This window comes from Spermophilus citellus (genome assembly GCF_964194105.1).
Source record: "Spermophilus citellus genome assembly, chromosome: 3".
Taxonomy (NCBI): domain Eukaryota; kingdom Metazoa; phylum Chordata; class Mammalia; order Rodentia; family Sciuridae; genus Spermophilus; species Spermophilus citellus.
In genome coordinates, this window is record NC_138184.1 from 7,084,610 (window position 1) to 7,104,971 (window position 20,362).

The window sequence follows — 20,362 nt, forward strand, 5'->3', positions numbered from 1 at the left end:
TTATTATAAATATGTAGATGCCAATCTTTATTATTCAAATCAATTATCCTGTGACCTATTACTGTTTTCATATTTCTGTAATGGTACAGCCTCTTATTCCCCTTTCATATGTATATGCTGTATGTGGGGTGAAAAACCTTCTCTTTCTCATTTCTGATTTCCCAGAGCCTCTACCATGTTAGGCATAGAGAGATAAAAATGAAAACTATGTTGTTAAACACTGAATAGACCTTTGCTACATTCACAGGTCCTGGTCGTGCTCAAGAGGGTTTCTACATAGTGGTGCTCTCCTGTCTGTGCCTTCAATCTACTAAAAAATGTCCCTAAGAGCAGGAGATGATATTGAGCAGCTCTTGTTTGTGTCTGTGGCATGTACACAGAAGTCCCAAACTTTCTCTCAACAGCATGTGCAACATTCAATTACTCAACATCAATGGCAGAGATGTCCATGAACCTAGGAAACGCAAAGCAGGAAGAGAGGGAAGTGAAGGACCCTTAGAGCTTGGTCTGAGACACACTTCAGAGTTTCACATCTTTCCAATGCTGCAGAGTCCTTTGACAATCCTTCTGGGCAGTAGACCCACTGTTTTTCATAAAACTGAATGTTTAATTAAAAAACTTAATGACCAAATAAATGTCACTCAAGTGTATACTTATTAAGGTTCAATAGTGATTTTTATTATTTATATTTTAACCTAATAAAAATGGAACTTAAAAAAAACAAAGAAGTGGTTCCATTCCAAGTTTTCTAAAAAATCTCTATACTGCTTCCCAGAGTGGTGGCACCAATTTGCAGTCCCATCAGCAACGTATGAGTGAGCCTTTTTCCCCCACATCCTCTATTTGTAGATTGTTTGAATTCACGTGCAAAGTCTTTCCACGGCATAAGTATCACATAATTTTATTTTAGAGAACAGAAATGAGAAAGTTCATGTAACTTGGGCTAGGTATTCAGATTGAATAACTGAAGCCATATTTGAAATTCTGTGTGGATTTGAGGCACATGGCTCTTGATAATTGCCATTCTGACTGGAGTGAGATGAAATCTTAGAGTACTTTTGATTTGCATTTCTCTAATTGCTGGAAATGTTTAATATTTTTTCATATATTTGTTGATCAATTGTATATCTTCTTTGAAGTGTCTGTTCAGTTCCTTAGTCCATTTATTGATTGGGTTATTTGTGTTTTGGTGTTAAGTTTTTGGTATGGAACCACCATTTGACTCAGGTTTCCCACTCCCTGGTCTATACCCAAAGGACCTGAAATCAGCATACTACAGAGAAACAGCCACATCAATGTTTATAGCAGCTCAATTTACAATAGCTAAACTATGGAAACAACCTAGATGCCCTTCAACAGATGAGTGGATAAAGAAAATGTGGCATATACACAGTGAACTATTACTCAGCCTAATGGAGAGCTGGAGAATATTTCGCGAATGAAATAAGCCAATCTCAAAAAACCAAAGGCCAAATGCTTTCTCTGATATGCAGAAGGTAATCCATAGTGTGTGGTGAGTAGGGGAAAATGGAGGAACTTTGGACTGGGCATAGTGCAGTAATGGGAGGAGGGTGGAAGAGTGGAGGAATGAGATGGACCTTATCACCCTATGTACGTGTATGTACAGCTAGAGAAATGAAAAGTTGTGTTATGTTTGTGTACAATGAATTAATTGAAATGCATTCTGATTTCATGTATAACCAGTTAGAACATTTTTTTAAAAAATAGAAGTATTTAAAAACATAAAATGAAAGAAGTAATTGATTATGCAAGTTTCTTCCTAATTACAGCTAGGATCCAAATCTTAAATGGATCTTAAATTTTTCTTCTTCATCTTTCTGCATTAATGTGGGGAAGTCCTTAGAGATGGGTATTGCATGGACCAATTAGTCTAATTGTGAGCTCTGTGCGTAGACCTTCCAAGGTCATATGCTAGTCCACAATCAGCCTGTGCCGGCAGCCCTTTTGCTGATAGTTCTTGTTCAGTGAGCTGCATGACTCTGTCTCCCTGCTGTGGTTCTGCATCAGGAAGCTCCCAGCTGACAGCATACTCCTGGGAATGCTGGGCACAGAGTCTGAGCCTTTGTTGGGCACCAGGTATGGGTGGGTCTTGGCATGTGCACTCCTTATCATTACCCAGCAGAGAAGCAGCATAACCCTGTAAGTGCACTGGGAGCCTTGGAATTGCAAGTATTGCTTCTGTATCAGAAGAAAAAAACATCAGAGTTGGAGTTGCCAGATGGGGGGATTTCAGGAGGTCAAGTTTCATGTATGGTATTTGTGATTTTTTTGAATACTTTGCTGGGCTGTCATATATCTTATTTAAAATGTGCTCTCCGCCCATGCTGTTTTTATTTTCTATAAAAATATCACCTATGACAGCAAAATTGGTCCTTCAACTACGTTTCCTAAGCTCTAGGAAAGAACTGTGGTGGTCTTGATAAGGATGATGAGGGGAGGACAGAAGCCAGAGCATCATGAACTGACACTCAGGGCTTCCCAGGCTCAGAGGCTGAGGAACAGATTTTGTGTTATCTGTCTCACTTGTTGTGTGTCCTACTCTGATAATGCACACCTCATTTATTATTATCTTACAGTAAAAGAGAACTTTATATGTATGCAACTTCTTCTTGTTTGGTAGGAGACAGCAGCCTGTTTGCATTGGGATGTCTGACCATGGACACAGGGCATCACGGGAGAATCCTGGCAGGCAGTCCCATCAGCAAGCCCACTAGTCATTCCTCTTCTGTGTCCTGCAGAAAGAGAGCCTTGCCCACGATGCTCTTCCTCATGGGATTCCTGGGGAATCACAGGGCAGAGCAGTCGGGAGCTTGCTGAATACACTATGGAAGAACAGCCACAGGTCACAGGAGAAGTCACAGAAGGGGAGGCTGACGATCATTCTGCAGAAGTCACACTCCTTGGCCCCTTCCAGAACCTCCTTGGAGCTCACCACATGCTCCTCCATACTTGAAAACAGCCCTCTCTATCTCAAAGCAAATCTAATATTGGGTCTTGATTTTATTCTTACTCATAAAACTGGAAAGAATTCAAATGTACACCTGATATTTAGCTGTAGTCAAGATCTCAGGACCTAGGCAGGAATCTTTATATGGGGTGGGAGAGAGTAAAAACATATAGTGGATGGATTTCAGAGCCTGTCAGTCCCACTTCTTGTCTCTGTGAAGTAGAGCAAATCACTAATGTCTGGATTCACCCTTGTTATCTGAGTTGATTTTTTTTGCTACAATTGCAGTGACTAAGGATTAAATAGATACTTGGTTTTAGGGAATAATATGGGACAATTGAATAAGTTGTAGGCAAAATAAGACCTAGATATTGCTGCTGTTAGTAATGATTATGTTAATCTTCATGCCACTCTAATAATTATCTCCTACTCAAAGTTTATATTTTCCTATTTCTGGATGGGATATTTTATTTTTGAATCTCCATATGTATTCACTGTGTATTTGGCAGAATGTCTCCCTCTGTCTTACTCACTGGGGTCCATTTTTGTCTTGGCACTGGGAGGTATAAAATCTCTTCAACATTGAATTCACCTCATCTTTCTTCCCCAAACTGATCAAAATTAATTTGGATTAATGGACTTCTTACTTCTGGTATATGACTATACCACAATTGTGATGTATATGTAGAAAGCACCAATAAACCATAACAAATAAATAAGCCAAGGAAGATCTGTACAGGAGGGGGAGAAGAGTGGGGGAGTCAGGAAGGGAGGGATTAGGGGAGAGAATGGGGATTGAATGGAATAAATCAAGTTCCATGGGCATATGATTATATTGGGATAAACACAACTACTATGTGTAAGTATAATTCTCTTAAAAATCAAAAGGAGATCAGTATGGCAGAGGAAAGGGACTGGGGGAGGGGGGATGGGAGGGAAATGAGAAATACTAGGGAATGGTACTGACCAAATTAAATCCTTACATTGTGTGCATGTATGAATATGTAACAATAAACCTCACCATTATGTACAACTATAATACAATAATGATATGGAAAAAGATGAACCCAACTGCTGAGTGTAACTATAATGATGATTTTCTGAAATTGGTAAATATATGTAGATCTGATGTAGTAAACTTGGACATTAAATGTTCCAATATGTTATAGAGAATTTCTTATTTGTGTGATATGGATACAGGAACAGCATTTTTAAATGATTATCATATTGAAAGTCTTACTGGATCAAAGCACTTTCTTCAGGTAATGCTTTGTGAAGGATGAAGACTTTGAAGTAGAGGAATGATCTTCACAAATGGAATTAGCACCTCCAGTTAATGTAAACGGTGCATTTCTGGGGCAATAGGTATTGTGTTGTGCACTACTTAGATGAGATTTAGGTGCCCTTTAGGTAATTTTTAATGGAAACCTTTATGGGAACATAAATTAATATTGACATAGAAACATCGACAGAAAATCACACCTCCCCATCTCATGAAGTAGGTTGTTTGGGAGACAGGTTTGCAGGAGAGTGAGATCAGGCAGAGATACTAATGTCATGGGAGAGAGATGTTTCTGGAGATGAGTCCAAAGTGTTCCCAGGGCACAGGGGGAGCTCAACTCCAGACCAGTGGGGTTCTTGGTATATGTGATGGAGAAGGATTTCATGGCCTGGACAGAGGCATGGACAGAGGTTTATTTATGAAGGCAGGTACACATTCAGGAAAGATTCAGAAGTTGAGAAGGGTCACAGAAGAAACTGGAAATTTCCACACTCACTCTTGAAGTTGAGAATTGTCTTGAGGGTGAGAGGCAGCCCTGTTTTGGGCAGGGTATCCAATGTTTATAGAAGGGCTGTATCAGGTCCTGGACAGGAGGTGAGCCAGGGTGGAGCTGCACAATTTTGCACCACTTTTCCCTGCACTTATTTATTTTCCCCAAATTACAGGGGCAGGAGCCCAGGGCATGGGCCAAGGGCATGGGCCAAAGCTTGGAGCAAGTGCAAGGGCATGGGCCAAAGGCATGGGCAAGTGCAAGGGCATGGGCCAAGGGCATTGGTAAAAAACATGCTGTTCAAGATTCATAACTGTGCTTTCATGACTATTGCTTTTTCTTAGTAGAAAAGTTATTACTTTTCCTGAATTCTATCTTAAAGAGTAGGCTATATTTTATTGTGATCACAAACTTCTTCTCTCCTCTGCTCCTGGGCTTCTAAGTTTTCTCAGTTCAATGTCTCCAAAGAGGGTGTTGAAAGAGGGGTGAACGATGGAGAGAGCAACAGTGAAAGATTGAGCAGGCCTGGGTGTTGCACTCCTGAGAACTATTGAGGGCATGTGGATCTCCAGCGTGAGCAGCTTCCTAGTGAATACCTGAATTCAAATGCACACAGAGTGAGGGGTGCCTGCTAATGTATTTGTTTTTTTCTTACACTCTTTGCTTTTTTCAAAAGGTGTCCAAGCAGCACAGAAGCACAAAACTTAACATGTGTTTCAGGGTTCTATCTCCTGGGACTCTCAGAGGATCCAGACCTGCAGCCCGTCCTCTTTGGACTGTTCCTGTCCATGTACCTGGTCACAGTGCTTGGGAACCTGCTCATCATCCTGGCTGTCAGCTCTGACCCCCACCTCCACACCCCCATGTACTTCTTCCTCTCCAACCTGTCCTTGGCTGACATCTGTTCAATCTCCACCACGGTCCCAAAAATGCTCATGAACATTCAGACTCACAGCAGAGTCATCTCCTATGTGGGCTGCCTGACACAGATGTCTACTTTTACCATTTTTGTCTGTATGGATGACATGATTCTGACTGTGATGGCCTATGACCGATTTGTAGCCATCTGTCATCCCCTGCACTATTTGGTCATGATGAACCCTCGTCTCTGTGGCTTCTTAATTTTGGTTTCATTTTTGTTCAGCCTTTGGGACTCCCTGATGCACAATTTGATGATCTTAAAAATTACCAACTTCAAGAGTGTGGAAATTTCCAGTTTCTTCTGTGACCCTTCTCAACTTCTGAATCTCTCCTGTTCTGACACCTTCTCTAATAACATTGTCCAGTATATCCTGGGAGCCTTCTATGGCCTTTTCCCCATCTCAGGGATCCTTTTCTCTTGCTATAAAATTGTTTCCTCCATTCTGAGGATCCTATCCTCAGGGGGGGAAGTACAAAGCCTTCTCCACCTGTGGCTCTCACCTGGCAGTTGTTGGCTCATATTTAGGGACAGTCTTTGGAGTGTACCTTGAGTCAGCTGCATCACATTCTCCCAGGAAGGGTGTAGTGGCCTCAGTGGTGTACACTGTGGTCACCCCCATGCTGAACCCCTTCATCTACAGCCTGAGGAACAGGGACATTAAAGGTGCCCTGAGGAGGCTGCACAGCCTGGTCTGATCTCTTCCCCTGTGGGGTCCAGTTGCAATGTATATAGGAAAAGGCATTAAAATGTAATATCGAGTTCTGTTTATCTGCCTCTTTAGGAATATTAATGGCTTCAGTTTCTCACATTTTTAGTGGAATGACTCTGGCTAGTGTTGATAATGTATGTTTGGAATATCCTCACATTTGGAATAAAGTATGAGTTTAGAAAAATGGAAAATTTTAAAGTTAAATGAAAGTGATTGTGTCATAGCCACATCCATGTGATTAAAACTGCTGATCTACATACTTCAGAATGGTTGAAATTATAACTTTTTAAAACCTCAATTTATTGTTTTTGCAACAATAAATATAGGAGTATAATAGCAATAGTGAAAATTCTTGAATTGTGGAAGTCAATCAACAAACCTACACCCATATAATTCTCAGTTGTGAAAAATGGAGAGAGGCATAATAATTTTGAATATATTGCCATAATAATGAACTTACAAGTTTAATGACATCTCTACAGGTACTTCTATCCATCTGTTTAAAGCATTAGAAACAAATGTTTGTCTTTTACAGAAACGCTGAAAAACACTTGTTACTGTCAAGTACTACATTTCAAAGTGCCCAACTCACAATCCTCCTGCCTCTGCCTCCCAAGTTGCTGGGGTCAGGGGTATGTACCACTATGCCCAGCTGCACTAATAGTTCTTGTAGATGTTTCTATGAATAGTTTCAGTAGATAAATATTGTTTTAGACACAATAAGATAAATGTTATATTTTAGTAAATGTGGTATACTAAAATTATTATTGACAGTAGCAATTACTATTCATGGAGCACCTTGTAAGTGCAATGAAACATTCAGGGGCATTGGTTCTCAACCCTGACATAAAAAAGGACCACTGAGGGGCTGGGGATGTATGTTTTTGACAACTTTTTTAGGACATATTGAGCATCAGATGATTGTACCTTTGTCAGTTTGTTTCTGGGTATTCTATTCTATTCCAATGGTCTTTGTGCCTGTTTTGATGATAATAACACGCTGTTTTTGTTACTACAGGTCTGTAGTTTAATTTGAGGTCTTGTATTGTGATGCCTCCGGCATCACTCTCCTTACACAGCATTACTTTTTCAAAGTACTTCTAACATATCACTATTATCATTGACACCTATACCAGATATCTAGTCCATGATGTAAGTGATAATCTGCAGTTCAATAAATCATATTTCTTTAAATTTGACTCTTTCTAAGCCAAGAATAGAAGTAATATATTGGATGACTTTTAAAAGATAAGCAATGCATGACTGAGTACTTCCATCCATGAAGGTGGGAAATCATGCAGGTTAGGAACCTTGGAGAGAACTAGCCCATAAGAATCTGTCCTGGTTGTGAAGAAACAACTTAATTTAGTCGTGAGATTATGCAGCTCTCTGGGTTTTTTTGTAATATGTACATATTCTTCTATATTCTGCATCAAGGAATTTGCACCACTATCTTAGAATATAATAAGATATGTGCTTTTTAATTCTCTTTAATTAAAATATTTTTTTCCTTCTTGAAAGAGGGAAAGATATTTCTTACGCTTTTTCTTTCCTAGAGAAGAGGCTGCATGTTGTTGTGCTTGTAGTCTTGTTATGTCTTTTGTCCTGGTCTTCTAATATTGTTCAGTTGAATGTCTCTAAGGTAGGGGGGTTGGCAGGGTGCAGTGGCACAACCTTGTGATTCCCATCTCCTCTGAGGCAGGAGGATAGAAACTTGGAGATCAGCCTGAGTATCTTAGTGATACCCTGTTTCACAATAAAACAAAAAGTGCTGGGCATATACTTCAGGTTAGAGCAATTGCCTAGCATTTAAGAGGCCATGGGTATCTCTTGGTACTTAGAAAATAAGTAGATGTATACAGAAGGAATTGAACAATACAGAAAACAGTAATAAATGTTGCAAGAAGATTAGGTTTCTCACGAATGTTAGATATTAATGAATCAAGTCTGAAAAATTTATTCATAAATATTTGAATTAAAAATATACACAGTAATGGAGCCTGATACTTTATTTCCTTTTTCTCCTACTTTCTTTCCATTTCAAAGGTATCTGACCAATAAAGAGCAACACAATCTAACATGTGTCTCAGAATCCAGCTCATGGGACTCTCAAATGATCCAGACCTGCAGTCTGTCCTCTTTGGACTGTTCCTGTCCATGTACCTCGTCACAGTGCTTGGGAACCTGTTCATCATCCTGGCTGTCAGCTCTGACCCCCACCTCCACACCCCCATGTACTTCTTCCTCTCCAACCTGTCCTTGGCTGACATTGGTTTCATCTCCACCACGGTCCCTAAGATGCTGGTGAACATCCAAACTAACAGCAGAGCCATCTCCTATGTGGGCTGCCTGACACAGATGTCTGTTTGTATCATATTTGGATGCATGGATAATCTGCTTCTGACTCTGATGGCCTATGACGGCTTTGTGGCCATCTGTCACCCCTTGCACTACTCAGTCATCATGAGTCCTTGCCTCTATGGCTTTCTAGTTTTGGTGTCTTTCTAGTTACCCTCTTTGAATCCCAACTGCACAATTTGATTACATTACAGATTACTTGCTTCAAAGGTGTGGAAATTGCAAATTTTTACTGTGATCCCTCTCAGGTCCTCAGTCTTTCCTGTTCTGTCACCTCCACTAATAACATGGTCATGTATTTCGTTGGTGCCATATTTGGCTTTGTTCCCATCTCAGGGATCTTTTTCTCATACTATAAAATTGTTTCCTCTATTTTGAAGATCCCATCTCGGGGTGGGAAATATAAAGCTTTCTCCACCTGTGGGTCTCACCCATCCATTGTTTTCTTATTTTATGGAACAGACCTTGGGGGTGTACCTGGGCACTGCTGTGTCTCATTCTTCTAGAAAGGGTGCAGTGGCCTCAGTGATGTACACAGCTGTCACTCCAATGCTCAACCCCTTTATCTACAGTCTGAGGAACAGAGGTATTAATAACACCCTGAAAAGGCTTTGTAATAGCATATTCTAACCTCATGGTCACTGACATCCATTGGATATGTAGTTTGGCAAAGCAAATACCATAACATCTAGATCCATAAATCCTGCCTTTTGGGTCAGATTGTGTTTTGTAATATATTTAATTTCTTATGTTTCATACTGGAATGGTGGTCATCAGGGTTGGGGTATAATGTTGATGAGGAGTTTTGAAAATGCTTATGAAGCTTCAGTTTGGGAAGATGAAGAGTGTTAGGTCAGTGTCGGTGACTTAGAACAAAGAAGCCACCCATGAAAGAAACATCAATCTGGTGCCCACAGTAACACCCGTCAATCAGTGGGATCTCTGCATTAATGCCTGTCAATCATCAGGACCCCCTGGCCAATTCTGGAGTTCAGCCAACTCCCCTGACCAACTCCAATGGGACAAGAGACCCTAAAAACACCTTTTCCTGTCCCAAGCCCTCCCCTTTTTGCTGGAAACCCCAAAGAAGTTCAGTCCAGTTAAGCTTCCACACGGTTTCTCCTCAGATCCTTCTCCTGTCCCCTCTGTGGGTCAAATCGAGTTCCACCCAGGAGTGAGTCTCAAATAAAGCCTCTTCGGTGGCCTTTTAAAATCTGCCTCCTTTGGTCGCTGCCTGCCTCGCCTGATCTTACAAAGAGTTCTGGTGACGTCTCATGGTGATATTTTTACAATAATATGAGTGTAATTGATGTCACTGTGAATGGTCAAAATTGTGATTTTCATTATGTATATTTTTCCACAATTGCAAATGTGAACATAATGGATCTTAAATTTTTTAGAAAAGGTAGAAAATTAATGACTATTAGGTACCAGTATGCTCTCAAGTAGAGAAATACTCCAAAACCCTTTGTGGATATTCATTTTTATTTTTCTATCTCTACTAATGTTAGGAAGTCCTTAACAATTAGACTGGCTTGTTCCAATTTGCATAGTTTTGAGCTCTGTTCATTGAGCATGCAGTTATGTATCAGTAAATAATCAGCATGTGCCTCCAAATTTCAGTTGGATGGTTCTAATTCTGTGGACTTCATACCTGTTTCTTCTCCCATGAGGAAGATCCTGTCTCAATTTGTACTCATATCAATTGTGGACATTGCCTGAGCTGACATTGGAACTTGGCAGGGGAAGTTCATCAGACCTGCAGTTCTTGGTCATGAACCAGGAGAAATGCAGTGGAACTGAGTCAATGCTGAAAGGGATGATGGAGATGACAGAAGCACTATTTCTTCACTTTGGCATCGACCATAATCACTGCATCTTCAAAAAACTTGGTGCCTTGAATTTGCATTTCCATCCCTTTTCCATAGAACTAAAGTAAGTTAAACTGGACACCTGGGCTTTATAATTCTGCTTCATAGCCCCTACAAATTCATTTGTTCAAAGATCATGACAGAGATTTTTATGGGCATATAATGAGAGTGTGGCACAAAGATAAAGGAGTATTCATGAATAGGACTAAGGCACATTTTAGAATTCACATAACTCTAAACTCCAGTGTTTTTGGGGGATTCTTTATTTGAAAAATACCAAAATGATCCAATATTTATTAAGTTCCAGACTTACATTGGGTGCCATGCCTGGTATAGAGATGGGGAGTGCTCTCCCCATTTTCATTAAATATATGAGCACAGAGTGGTGGGGAGATTTAACACTTCCAGTGGGTCAATGATATGAGAGTATAATGTTCACTTCCCAAAGGGCTATGTCTTTAGGAGCCAAATAGAAATATTGCTCAAGATGAAATTTCTTGGTGATTTATCATGGAAGGATGATTACTAAACAGACTGCAGAGATATGTCAATTGTATAACTTCATAATAAGAGGAAATAGTTGATAAAGCTGTCTTTTTTTTTAATTTGGACAACAAATATATTTTAGTAGTAAAATTAACTATGCATAAATTATTGGAAGTCAAATAAATATCCTCCACTTACATATAAATGGAAATTTCACTTGTGTGATATGGAGAGAGACATAGAAGTTCTAAAGGATTGTTGTAATAATACACTGAAAATTTAAATCATGTCCCTCCATCAATTTAAATACTGTGCATCAGTTAAAGCATTTAGTATAGAGATATGTACTTTAAAGACAGAGTTAAATCTACATGTTGATGTAAACCAGCACATCTCAGGGTAAGAGGCATTTGTTGTGGGTTGGGAGGAATGAGGGGCTTTTAAATGAATATAAAGTTTAAGTCTGGGAAATTATCCTAGAGATGGATGGTGGTGGTGGTTATAGGACCACATGAACGTAGTTAATGCCACTGAACTATGTACTTGACAATAATATATATATATATATATATATATATATATATATATATATATATATAAATTTAGCAAGAAAAATAGAAATAAAATATATATATATGTATATATATATATTAATTTAGCAAGAAAAATAGAAATAAAAATCAAATGAATATCAAAATAAATGAAAGTCAGAAATTATGCACACGTTTCCTCTTCAGTCGAGGATGAGTGAAAAACATCTGTGTTTTCTTTTCCTCTTCCTCCATTCATATTGTGAAGTCATTAGAGTTTGTGATAACATGGATTAGGTTGGCTAATTATGTGCTCTGTGCACAATAATGTGAAGGTGGTTAATGTCATCACAGCATGCACTGGATATGGTTAAACTGGTAGATGTCTTGTTCTGTATATTTTACCTAAATTAAAAAATGAACATAAAAAAGAAGATAATTTTTTTAAAAAAATAGACATGAACATTGTATGATGTACAAGTTATCTCCTAAGAAAAGGGTGGCTCCAAAACGTCTGTGGATATTCATTTTCACTTCTTCCTTCTCTGTGAATGTTAGGCAGTCCTTAGAGATTGGGAGGCCATGGACCAATTTGGCTAATGATGAGCTCTGTATATTGAGCTTCCAAGGTCAAACAGGAGCCAATAAATAGCCTGAGCCTGCAGCCCGTGGATTTGATGGTTCTGGTTCAGGGAGCTCCATGATTCTTTCTCCTCGTATGACTGCCTGCACCAGGAAGCTCCTGCAGCACACTGTGTCCATGGAAATCCTGAGGACAGAGCCCTGACTTTCCCTGGGCAGCAGACATGGAAGGCTCTTCAGATCAGCACTTTTTGGTCACTACCCAGAAGAGAAGCAGCATGGCCCAGTAAGTGGAGAGACAGCCCCTGGAAGAAGGACAGACCTTGGAACTATGAACCCCTCATTACAATGGCAGAAATGACAGTTTGGTAGCGGATGGGAGGACAGTAATATGCCAAGTTTCAGCTATGGGGACTGTGAAGGATTGCATTTATCGTTACGGTGTGGGGATCAGAAATCTTATTCAAAACTTGCTTTGCACCCACACTGGTTCTACTTCCCATAGAAATTTCACCCACTATTCTAGAAAACCCACAACACTCCAAAATGACTGCGGTAGTGACAAATGAAAAGGGATGGCACTAACCATAGTGGGCACTGAGATTGTGCTCTTGTGGCATGTTTCATTACAGGGCATCCTTTCACTTGTCCACTTTACAGTTATTTTTACAGAAAATGAAAGATTTTATTACATTTATATAAAATGTATTCATTTGTTAGGTAGAAAGGAATGAATCTGTGAAATGGGCTGCTTGATTACAGACACAGGGCTTCAAAACTGGGAGAATCCTGGCAGGGTGTCCCTTGGCAACCCAATCAGTCATTCATTTCACTTCCTGTCACTCTAGGAGGAGACCTCTTGCTCACTGTCCTCTTCTTTTTAGGAGTTTCTGGTGGATCACAGGGAAGGGCAGTGGCCAGCATCCATTATAGAAAGAATAGCTAGGCTCCCATGAAATGATTACAGCAGGTGCAGGAACACAGTACTTCAGCACAGATTGCTCTCTTGCCCCCTCTTGCAGAGTTTCCAAATAGCTGACCACATTCTCCTTCAGGGTTGTTTGTCCTTATTCTTGTGACATAGGTAAGTTGTGTCCTGAGACAAAGCATTGCCATCTGATAGAATTTCTAGTTGATGCAACTGTGTTGAGTATTGATTGAACAGAAAATAAGTGCTTTTTATAAAGTTAATTTGTGAGGAATGTATAAAAAAGGGAAAAATGAAATTTAGATGTCATTATTTATAATGACAAATTGTAGTTATTCTTATTTATAATGATACTTTCATACCATTCAATTAACCTATCCTGTGACCTGAAATTGTCATTTTTTCAGTTTCATGATGGGGCATTTTATTTTTGTCCCTCTACAAGTATATGTTGTATATCTGGAGGAAAAAAAGTCTCAATTCTGATTACTCAGGGCTATGCGTTGCCTGGTACAAAGGAGGCATCAAAAATCTGTTAGCCATTGAATTGCCCAATGCTTCATTCACAAAATATCTAAAGTTAGGTTTTTTTACACATATGGGGCTCTCCTGTCTGTACTTCTATACTTTTCACGAAGGTCTCGTAAAGGTAGAGAAAATTTACAATAAAATATTGCTGTGTCCATGTCATGGACACATGGATTCTTTCTTTTCATGGAATATGATCTACTCATCCAAATTTTAAAATGACTATGGCAGAAATTTTCATGAGTAGGAAACTGGGAAAAGAGTGAAGCCGAAGTGTTAGGGTTGCTTTGCTGTTTGGAGTGAGACACATTTCATTTTCACAGCCTTCCAATTTGGCATTTCACAGTTGCATTCATCAATGACATCAACACTTCTATAATGGTGGAATTCTTAATTTATTAATAGTAACACAAGGACCAAGTGTTTATTGAATTCCAAGCATCCATTAGGTACCACACATGTTGTAGAGATGGGTGTTGTTCTCCCTATTTCCATTTAAGCAGTATGAGTACAGAGAAGGGAAGATATTTACACACATTCTGCAGACAGCAGCAGGACAATGATAACAGACTAAGAGTGTTGATTTCCTGACTTCCATCCCAGGGTACCATTTTCTACTGGAGAAAACGGAAAATGTTATTCCTATACAAGATAAAATTTCATTGGGAGATATCAAGGAGATAATATTACTAGACAAACTGCAGGGCCATTTTGAGGGTATATTTTAATACTAAGAAGATGCAAGTTTAATAACCTATTTTCTTATTGGAACACAAATGTAGGTGATTCATAGTAATAATATGGAACATGCATGATTGTGGAAGTCAAACAATAATCCTATCAACATACTATAGAGAGATTTTCACTTGTGTGAAATGGAGAGAGTCCCAAGAATTTTGAAAGAATTCTCATAATAATAGATATAAAATTAAATGATGTCCATCCTTCAGTACATCAGATGAATACATTCAAGAAGATGTATGTACTTCACATAGTCTTACAACCACTTGTTGGTGTAAAGTAGCACATCTTGGAGACACTAGGCATTTTGTCACAAAGTATGTAGAAGACCTTTAGGTGAGTTCCAAAGATTCTTAGGAAAACTTATAAAGGATACATAAATCAACAATGTGACATGGACCACTGAAAGGAAATTATGCTCACCAAATTCATGAGAGTAGCTGTGTCTGGGGCACAGGTATGCAGGAGAACTGAATCCTGCAGAGACACCAAGAACCGAAATACCATAGGGAGGAATTAAGGTTTCTATGAAATGTTAGTTCTGATGCCAAGATCATCAGATATTTATACTTTAGTATATGTGGTGAATATTATTGACAATAAGAATAGTTAACATTCCTGGATCATATTTTAAGTGCCAAGAAGTATTCTAAGTATTTTTGATATAAGAAAATACCAGCAATATCTTCAACTGCAGATGCTGATGAACCTGATTTTGGCCTGAGATCAAATTATTGGAATATACATAGGTGAATTTATTAATTACCGATACTAAGAATCACTAGTTACTTTATTTAGGAGATTATTTTTAAAAACTCTCTTACAACAACCATAGGAGATAGGTAATTGTTTTCCCCATTTTGCAGATGATGATTCAGCCTGTTGTGTTTTCTTTCCTTCCTGTTCTCTTATCTTTTGCATTTTCCCAATTAAATCTTAGATCTGACAATGTAATGAACCCAAGTTTTCTTCATGTAGCTGAAGGAAGGGTATTGCAATTCATGCATCAGGAGAGATTGATGTGAAAGTCTATTAAGTAGAATTAAGAAGGTGGGGACTCAATTGTGAGCTTTGGATCTTTCCTTGGTTCCTACACTGTGAATGTGAAAAATTACGATCAGAAAAATAATGAAGCAAAACTAGCAAGCTAGATGGAGTAAAGAATCAAGAAAATGAAAAAGGGTGAAGGGCTACTTTATATACCTTTTTTTTACTGATACTGTTTGAAAGTTTTACAGACAAACCTATACAAAGTTAAACTTTATTTTTTTTTTTTAGTTGTAGAAGAACACAATATCTATCTATCGTTCTTTCTTTCTTCTTTATTTTTATGTGATGCTGAGGATCAAACCCAGTGCCTCACAAGTGTAAGGCAAGGGCTCTACCACTAATCTAAAGCCCCAGCCCTGAAGTTAAACTCTTTGAAGACCTTTATTATCAATTGCTTTTTTAAAAAAAATAATTGAGAGGTGATTTGTGTTCTAATGTCAAATTTGTTGTCAGTGACACCATTAGTGATATACATTCAACCAAGTTGATTTATCAAAATTTGAAACCAAGCAAATACAAGGATATTTGTTTTATATTACATGATTTTTAAAGGACAAAATTAAATCCATGAAGGACAGAAGTGAGACAGTCAAAGAAGGATGAAACTCATAGAAGATAAGGAGCCCACAATGTTTTCTGATTGTGAACCACTGACCTTAGTTTACTTATCAGATAATACAGTTCTTGCACAGTATTTTAAATCTTGTAAGTCAAAGGATTTTGTATTAAGGCCTTCAGACTAAATGAGGCATACTGTACTCTTTGTATTTCCTTTTTTAGTGGGGAGGTACTGGTGATTGAACTTAGGGACTCTCAATTACTGAGCCACATCCCGTTTTTTTGTTTGTTTGTTTGTTTGTTTTGAGAAGGTCTCTCTGAATTGCTTAGAATCTCGCTAAATTGCTGAGGCTGGCTTTGAACTCACAATTTTCCTGTCTCAGCTTCCTCAGTGCTGGGATTACAGGCATGCGCCATCACACCCAGTTTGCACTGCTTCTTAATATCCTTTTTGAGAATAAATTTTTATGATACGGAAGGCTATTACTATTTTTTCTTAAGGGAGTTGGCTATATTTTATTGTGATCCTAGAATGTTCTCTTTAGTGCTTCTCATTTTCCAACAAGGTCAGTTGAATATCTTGAAAGTTGGTGTGGATTGAAATAGGTAAATAACACAGAAAGCAATAATGAAAAAGTCTACAGATTTGTATTTTTCACAACCAAAAAGTAGTGCTGATGGTCTGTGGACCTCAAATGTGACTACTTTAGATATGAATACTTGAATTTGAAGTATATAGAATGTAGGTGCCCATTTATGTATTTCATTTCTCCCATCCTTTCTTATTTTTCAAAAGGTGTCCTAGCAATATAGAGCAACAAAATCTAACACGTGTCACAGAATTTCAACTCCTGAGCCTCTCAGAGGATCCAGACCTGCAACCCACCCTCTTTGGACTGTTCCTGTGCATGTACCTGGTCACAGTGCTTGGGAACCTGCTCATCATCCTGGCTGTCAGCTCTGACCCCCACCTCCACACCCCCATGTACTTCTTCCTCTCCAACCTGTCCTTGGCTGACATTGGTTTCATCTCTACCACGGTCCCCAATATGATTGTGAACATCAAAACTCACAAAAAAGCCATCTCCTATGTGGGCTGCCTGACACAGATGTCTGTTTTTATCATTTTTGGATGCATGGATGATCTGCTTCTGACTGTGATGGCCTATGACCGCTTTGTGGCCATCTGCCACCCTTTGAACTACTCAGTCATTATGAACCCTCGCCTCTGTGGCTTCCTAGTTTTGCTATCTCTTTTAATTAGCCTTTTTGACTCCCAGCTGCAAAACTTGAGTGTCTTAAACTTTTCCTACTTCAAGGATGTAGAAATTTCCAATTTCTTCTGTGACCCTTCTCAACTCCTTAATCTTACCTGTCCTGAGTCTTCCTCCAGTTCCATTGTCAAATGCTTTGTTTCTGCCATATTTGGTTTTGTTCCCATCACAGGGATCTTTTTCTCTTATTATAAAATTATTTTCTCTATTCTAAGGATCTCATCCTCCAGTGGGAAGTACAAAGCCTTCTCCACCTGTGGGTCTCACCTGGCTGTTGTCTGTGTATTTTATGGAACTTCCCTTGGAGTGTATCTTGGCTCAGCTGTGTCATGTTCTCCCAGAAAGGGTGCAGTGGCCTCAGTGATGTACACAGTGGTCACACCCATGCTGAACCCCTTCATCTACAGCTTACGGAATAAGGACTTAAAATGCTCCCTGAGGAGGCTGTGCCGTAGCTTGGTGTGATCACAGGATCTGTGGCATCTAACTGTAGTGTATGTTGAAAAATGCAGCAAAATTAAACACGTAGTCTGGTCAATCTTGTTTCCTCAGTAACCTAATTTGTGTAGTTTAATGACTTTAATTTTTCATCTTGTTTCAGGGTGGCATAATGGTACCTGAGCATTGGGGAGGGAGATATGGGAGTGGTTAAAAGGGATACAAATATTCAGCTTGGGAACATGAAAAATTTCTGGAGATGGATGGCGGTGATAATTGCAGAACAATGTGGAAGTAATTATTACCACTGAGCTGTGAATTTGACAACAGTGAAAATGTAATTTTTTGAACTTTAAACTGTATGGTAATAACAATGGAAATAGAAAGTAAAGGATCCTTCAAAAAATGAATAGAGTGAATAATATAGATGAGTTCCCTCTTCTGTAGAGGAAAAGCTGAGAAACATTTGTGCACATTCATTTCTTCCTCTTTCTCCTGCTCTTGGTAAATCCCTGTATACTGGGATTTTATGGATTGAACAGGTTCTGCCTATTGAACCTCCAATGTCATGATTGTCAATAAATAGTCTGTTCCTCCAGTCCTCCAATTTGAGGTCTCAGGTCCAGGGGACTCCAACAGACAGACATGCATTTCAGGTACCACATGTGAGAATAATAATATGCCACATTTCACTTATGAGGACTATGGGTATGTATGTATGTGGTGGCAGACAAATCTCCACGTTTGGTTCCCCCCCCCATACTGGGTGTACTCCCCATACACTATCACCCAGGATAGCAGGAAATACGCCCCTTTAGACTATTTTCTAAGCACTCCAAAAGGGTCACGAAGGTGTTGATGGTGATGAAGATGATGGTAATACCCATAATATTGCCAGTCCTTATTGAGAGACTCCTGAGGGCCAGGCTCTGAGCTACATGTTCTTTGTAGGTTGTTTGAATTCATCTGTAAGGTCTTCCACAAGATATAAGTGCCACCATATTTTATTTTAGGGAACACAAGGAGCCCATTTTTATGTAACTTGTGTTAGGTGTGTAGGTTGATTGAGCTTAACCCATGTTTGAATTAAGCTGAGGCGAGACACAGGATATCTGACTGGACAGTCCTGCCAGCCTGTCTCCTTTGCCACCCAAACATCCATTTCACTTTCCTGTCACTTCAGGATGGGACCTGTTAGTCACTGTGTACTTCCTTTGGGGATTTCTGGCAGATTGTAGGGCCGAGTCTTCTCCACCTGTGGGTCTCACCTCTCAGTTGTTTGCTTATTTTGTAAAACGAGTATTGGGGAGTGCCTTGCATCAGCTGTATCAACTCCCCCTAGAACAACAGCTGTGTCCTCTTTGGTGTGCACTGTGGTCGTCCCCATGCTGAATCGCCTCATTGTAGACTGAGGAACAGGAACATTGAGTGTCTTACAGAGGCTGCAGAACACGGTAATCTAGTTTCATTGTCAATTCCAACATTTTTATAGTTCGGGTTGTAAAAACCAATCATCTAGACCTGGAAAGCCAACCTTTTTGTTCACATTACTTTTGTAGCTTCGTAACTTGGCTTCCACTCCATGTTTCATATCTCAAAATTGGTTCCTTTGCTTTGTCTTTAATGGAATTGTGTGAGCATTTAAAATCCTTTTCATCGTAAATATCATGACTAAATCAGTGTATCCAGGTTGCCTCTGTAATTTCTGAGCAATGACAGTGGTCTCCAGGTAAAATGAGTAGAGACACAGGATATCTGGCTGGACAGATATATATATATATATATATATATATATATATATATATATAATATCCCCTTTAAAAGTTCATTCATGTTTTCTTTAAAAATTGCTTTGCTTCTCACATACCTATGTAGGCAAGTGATGCCCAGAGGCTACCTTGCTAGTCAAGGATGGTTTTGTTGGAATCACCTGGTGAGTCTATAGAAAGATCTGGTATAGAGGAGAGGCAGCTGTGCCCATCTGCCAGGTGTTCTGTGGGGAAATCTGACTGAGAGGCTACTGGCTTGATGGGTAGGGGGGCATACTGGAAAGCAGAGGGACATCTCCACCATCTTGGGGGTGCTTAGAGACCAATGTCTTGAAAATGGAATGGGCCTGGCCCTTTTGGGTCTGTCACCTACTTACTTCTACCAAAAGAAGCCACCTGACATATTCTGAGCTTCCCCATGTGTTCCTGTGGAAAGGAAATAGAGAGGCCTCTTTCCATCATTCTGAAAGGAACCAAATCCTCCTTGTGACCAGGTAAGTTGGCTCAAAACCAGATCTTCTCCAGTTGAGCCATGAGATGGCTGCAACCCTGGCTGACCCTTTGGTAAGATACTTGTTGTGGAATATTTGAAGGGAGTAGAAACTTAACAATGACTATGTAAAGATCAGAACTTTATACTATACCAACACATATCACTTTGAAAAAATCTAAAAATGGTTGTTATTTATACTGTCACAAAACAAAAAGGGAGGGGGCAGGGATTTAGCAAGGGTGGTGAAATTTGATGAACATCATTATCCAAAGTGCATATATGAAGACTCGAATTAGGTGTCAACATACTTTATATATAAACAGAGATATAAAAAATTGTGGTATATATATATATATATATATATATATATATATATATATATATA

The 20,362-nt window shown here is 39.1% G+C and overlaps 1 protein-coding gene and 1 pseudogene across 2 annotated transcripts; both read left to right on the forward strand.

Moving 5' to 3' along the window:
* The first annotated feature begins 5,402 nt into the window (after positions 1-5,402).
* On the forward strand, positions 5,403-9,359 carry LOC308645798 (olfactory receptor 7E178-like; annotated as a pseudogene). The gene is made up of 2 exons: positions 5,403-6,351; positions 8,469-9,359. The product of its transcript is annotated as an olfactory receptor 7E178-like (transcript).
* A 7,552-nt stretch (positions 9,360-16,911) lies between these two features.
* On the forward strand, positions 16,912-17,742 carry LOC308645799 (olfactory receptor 7E178-like; the record flags this gene model as incomplete). The annotated part of the gene is made up of 1 exon (XM_081288205.1): positions 16,912-17,742. The coding sequence occupies one exon, from the start codon at positions 16,912-16,914 to the stop codon at positions 17,740-17,742; it is 831 nt and encodes a 276-aa protein (XP_081144331.1).
* Positions 17,743-20,362: the final 2,620 nt, after the last annotated feature.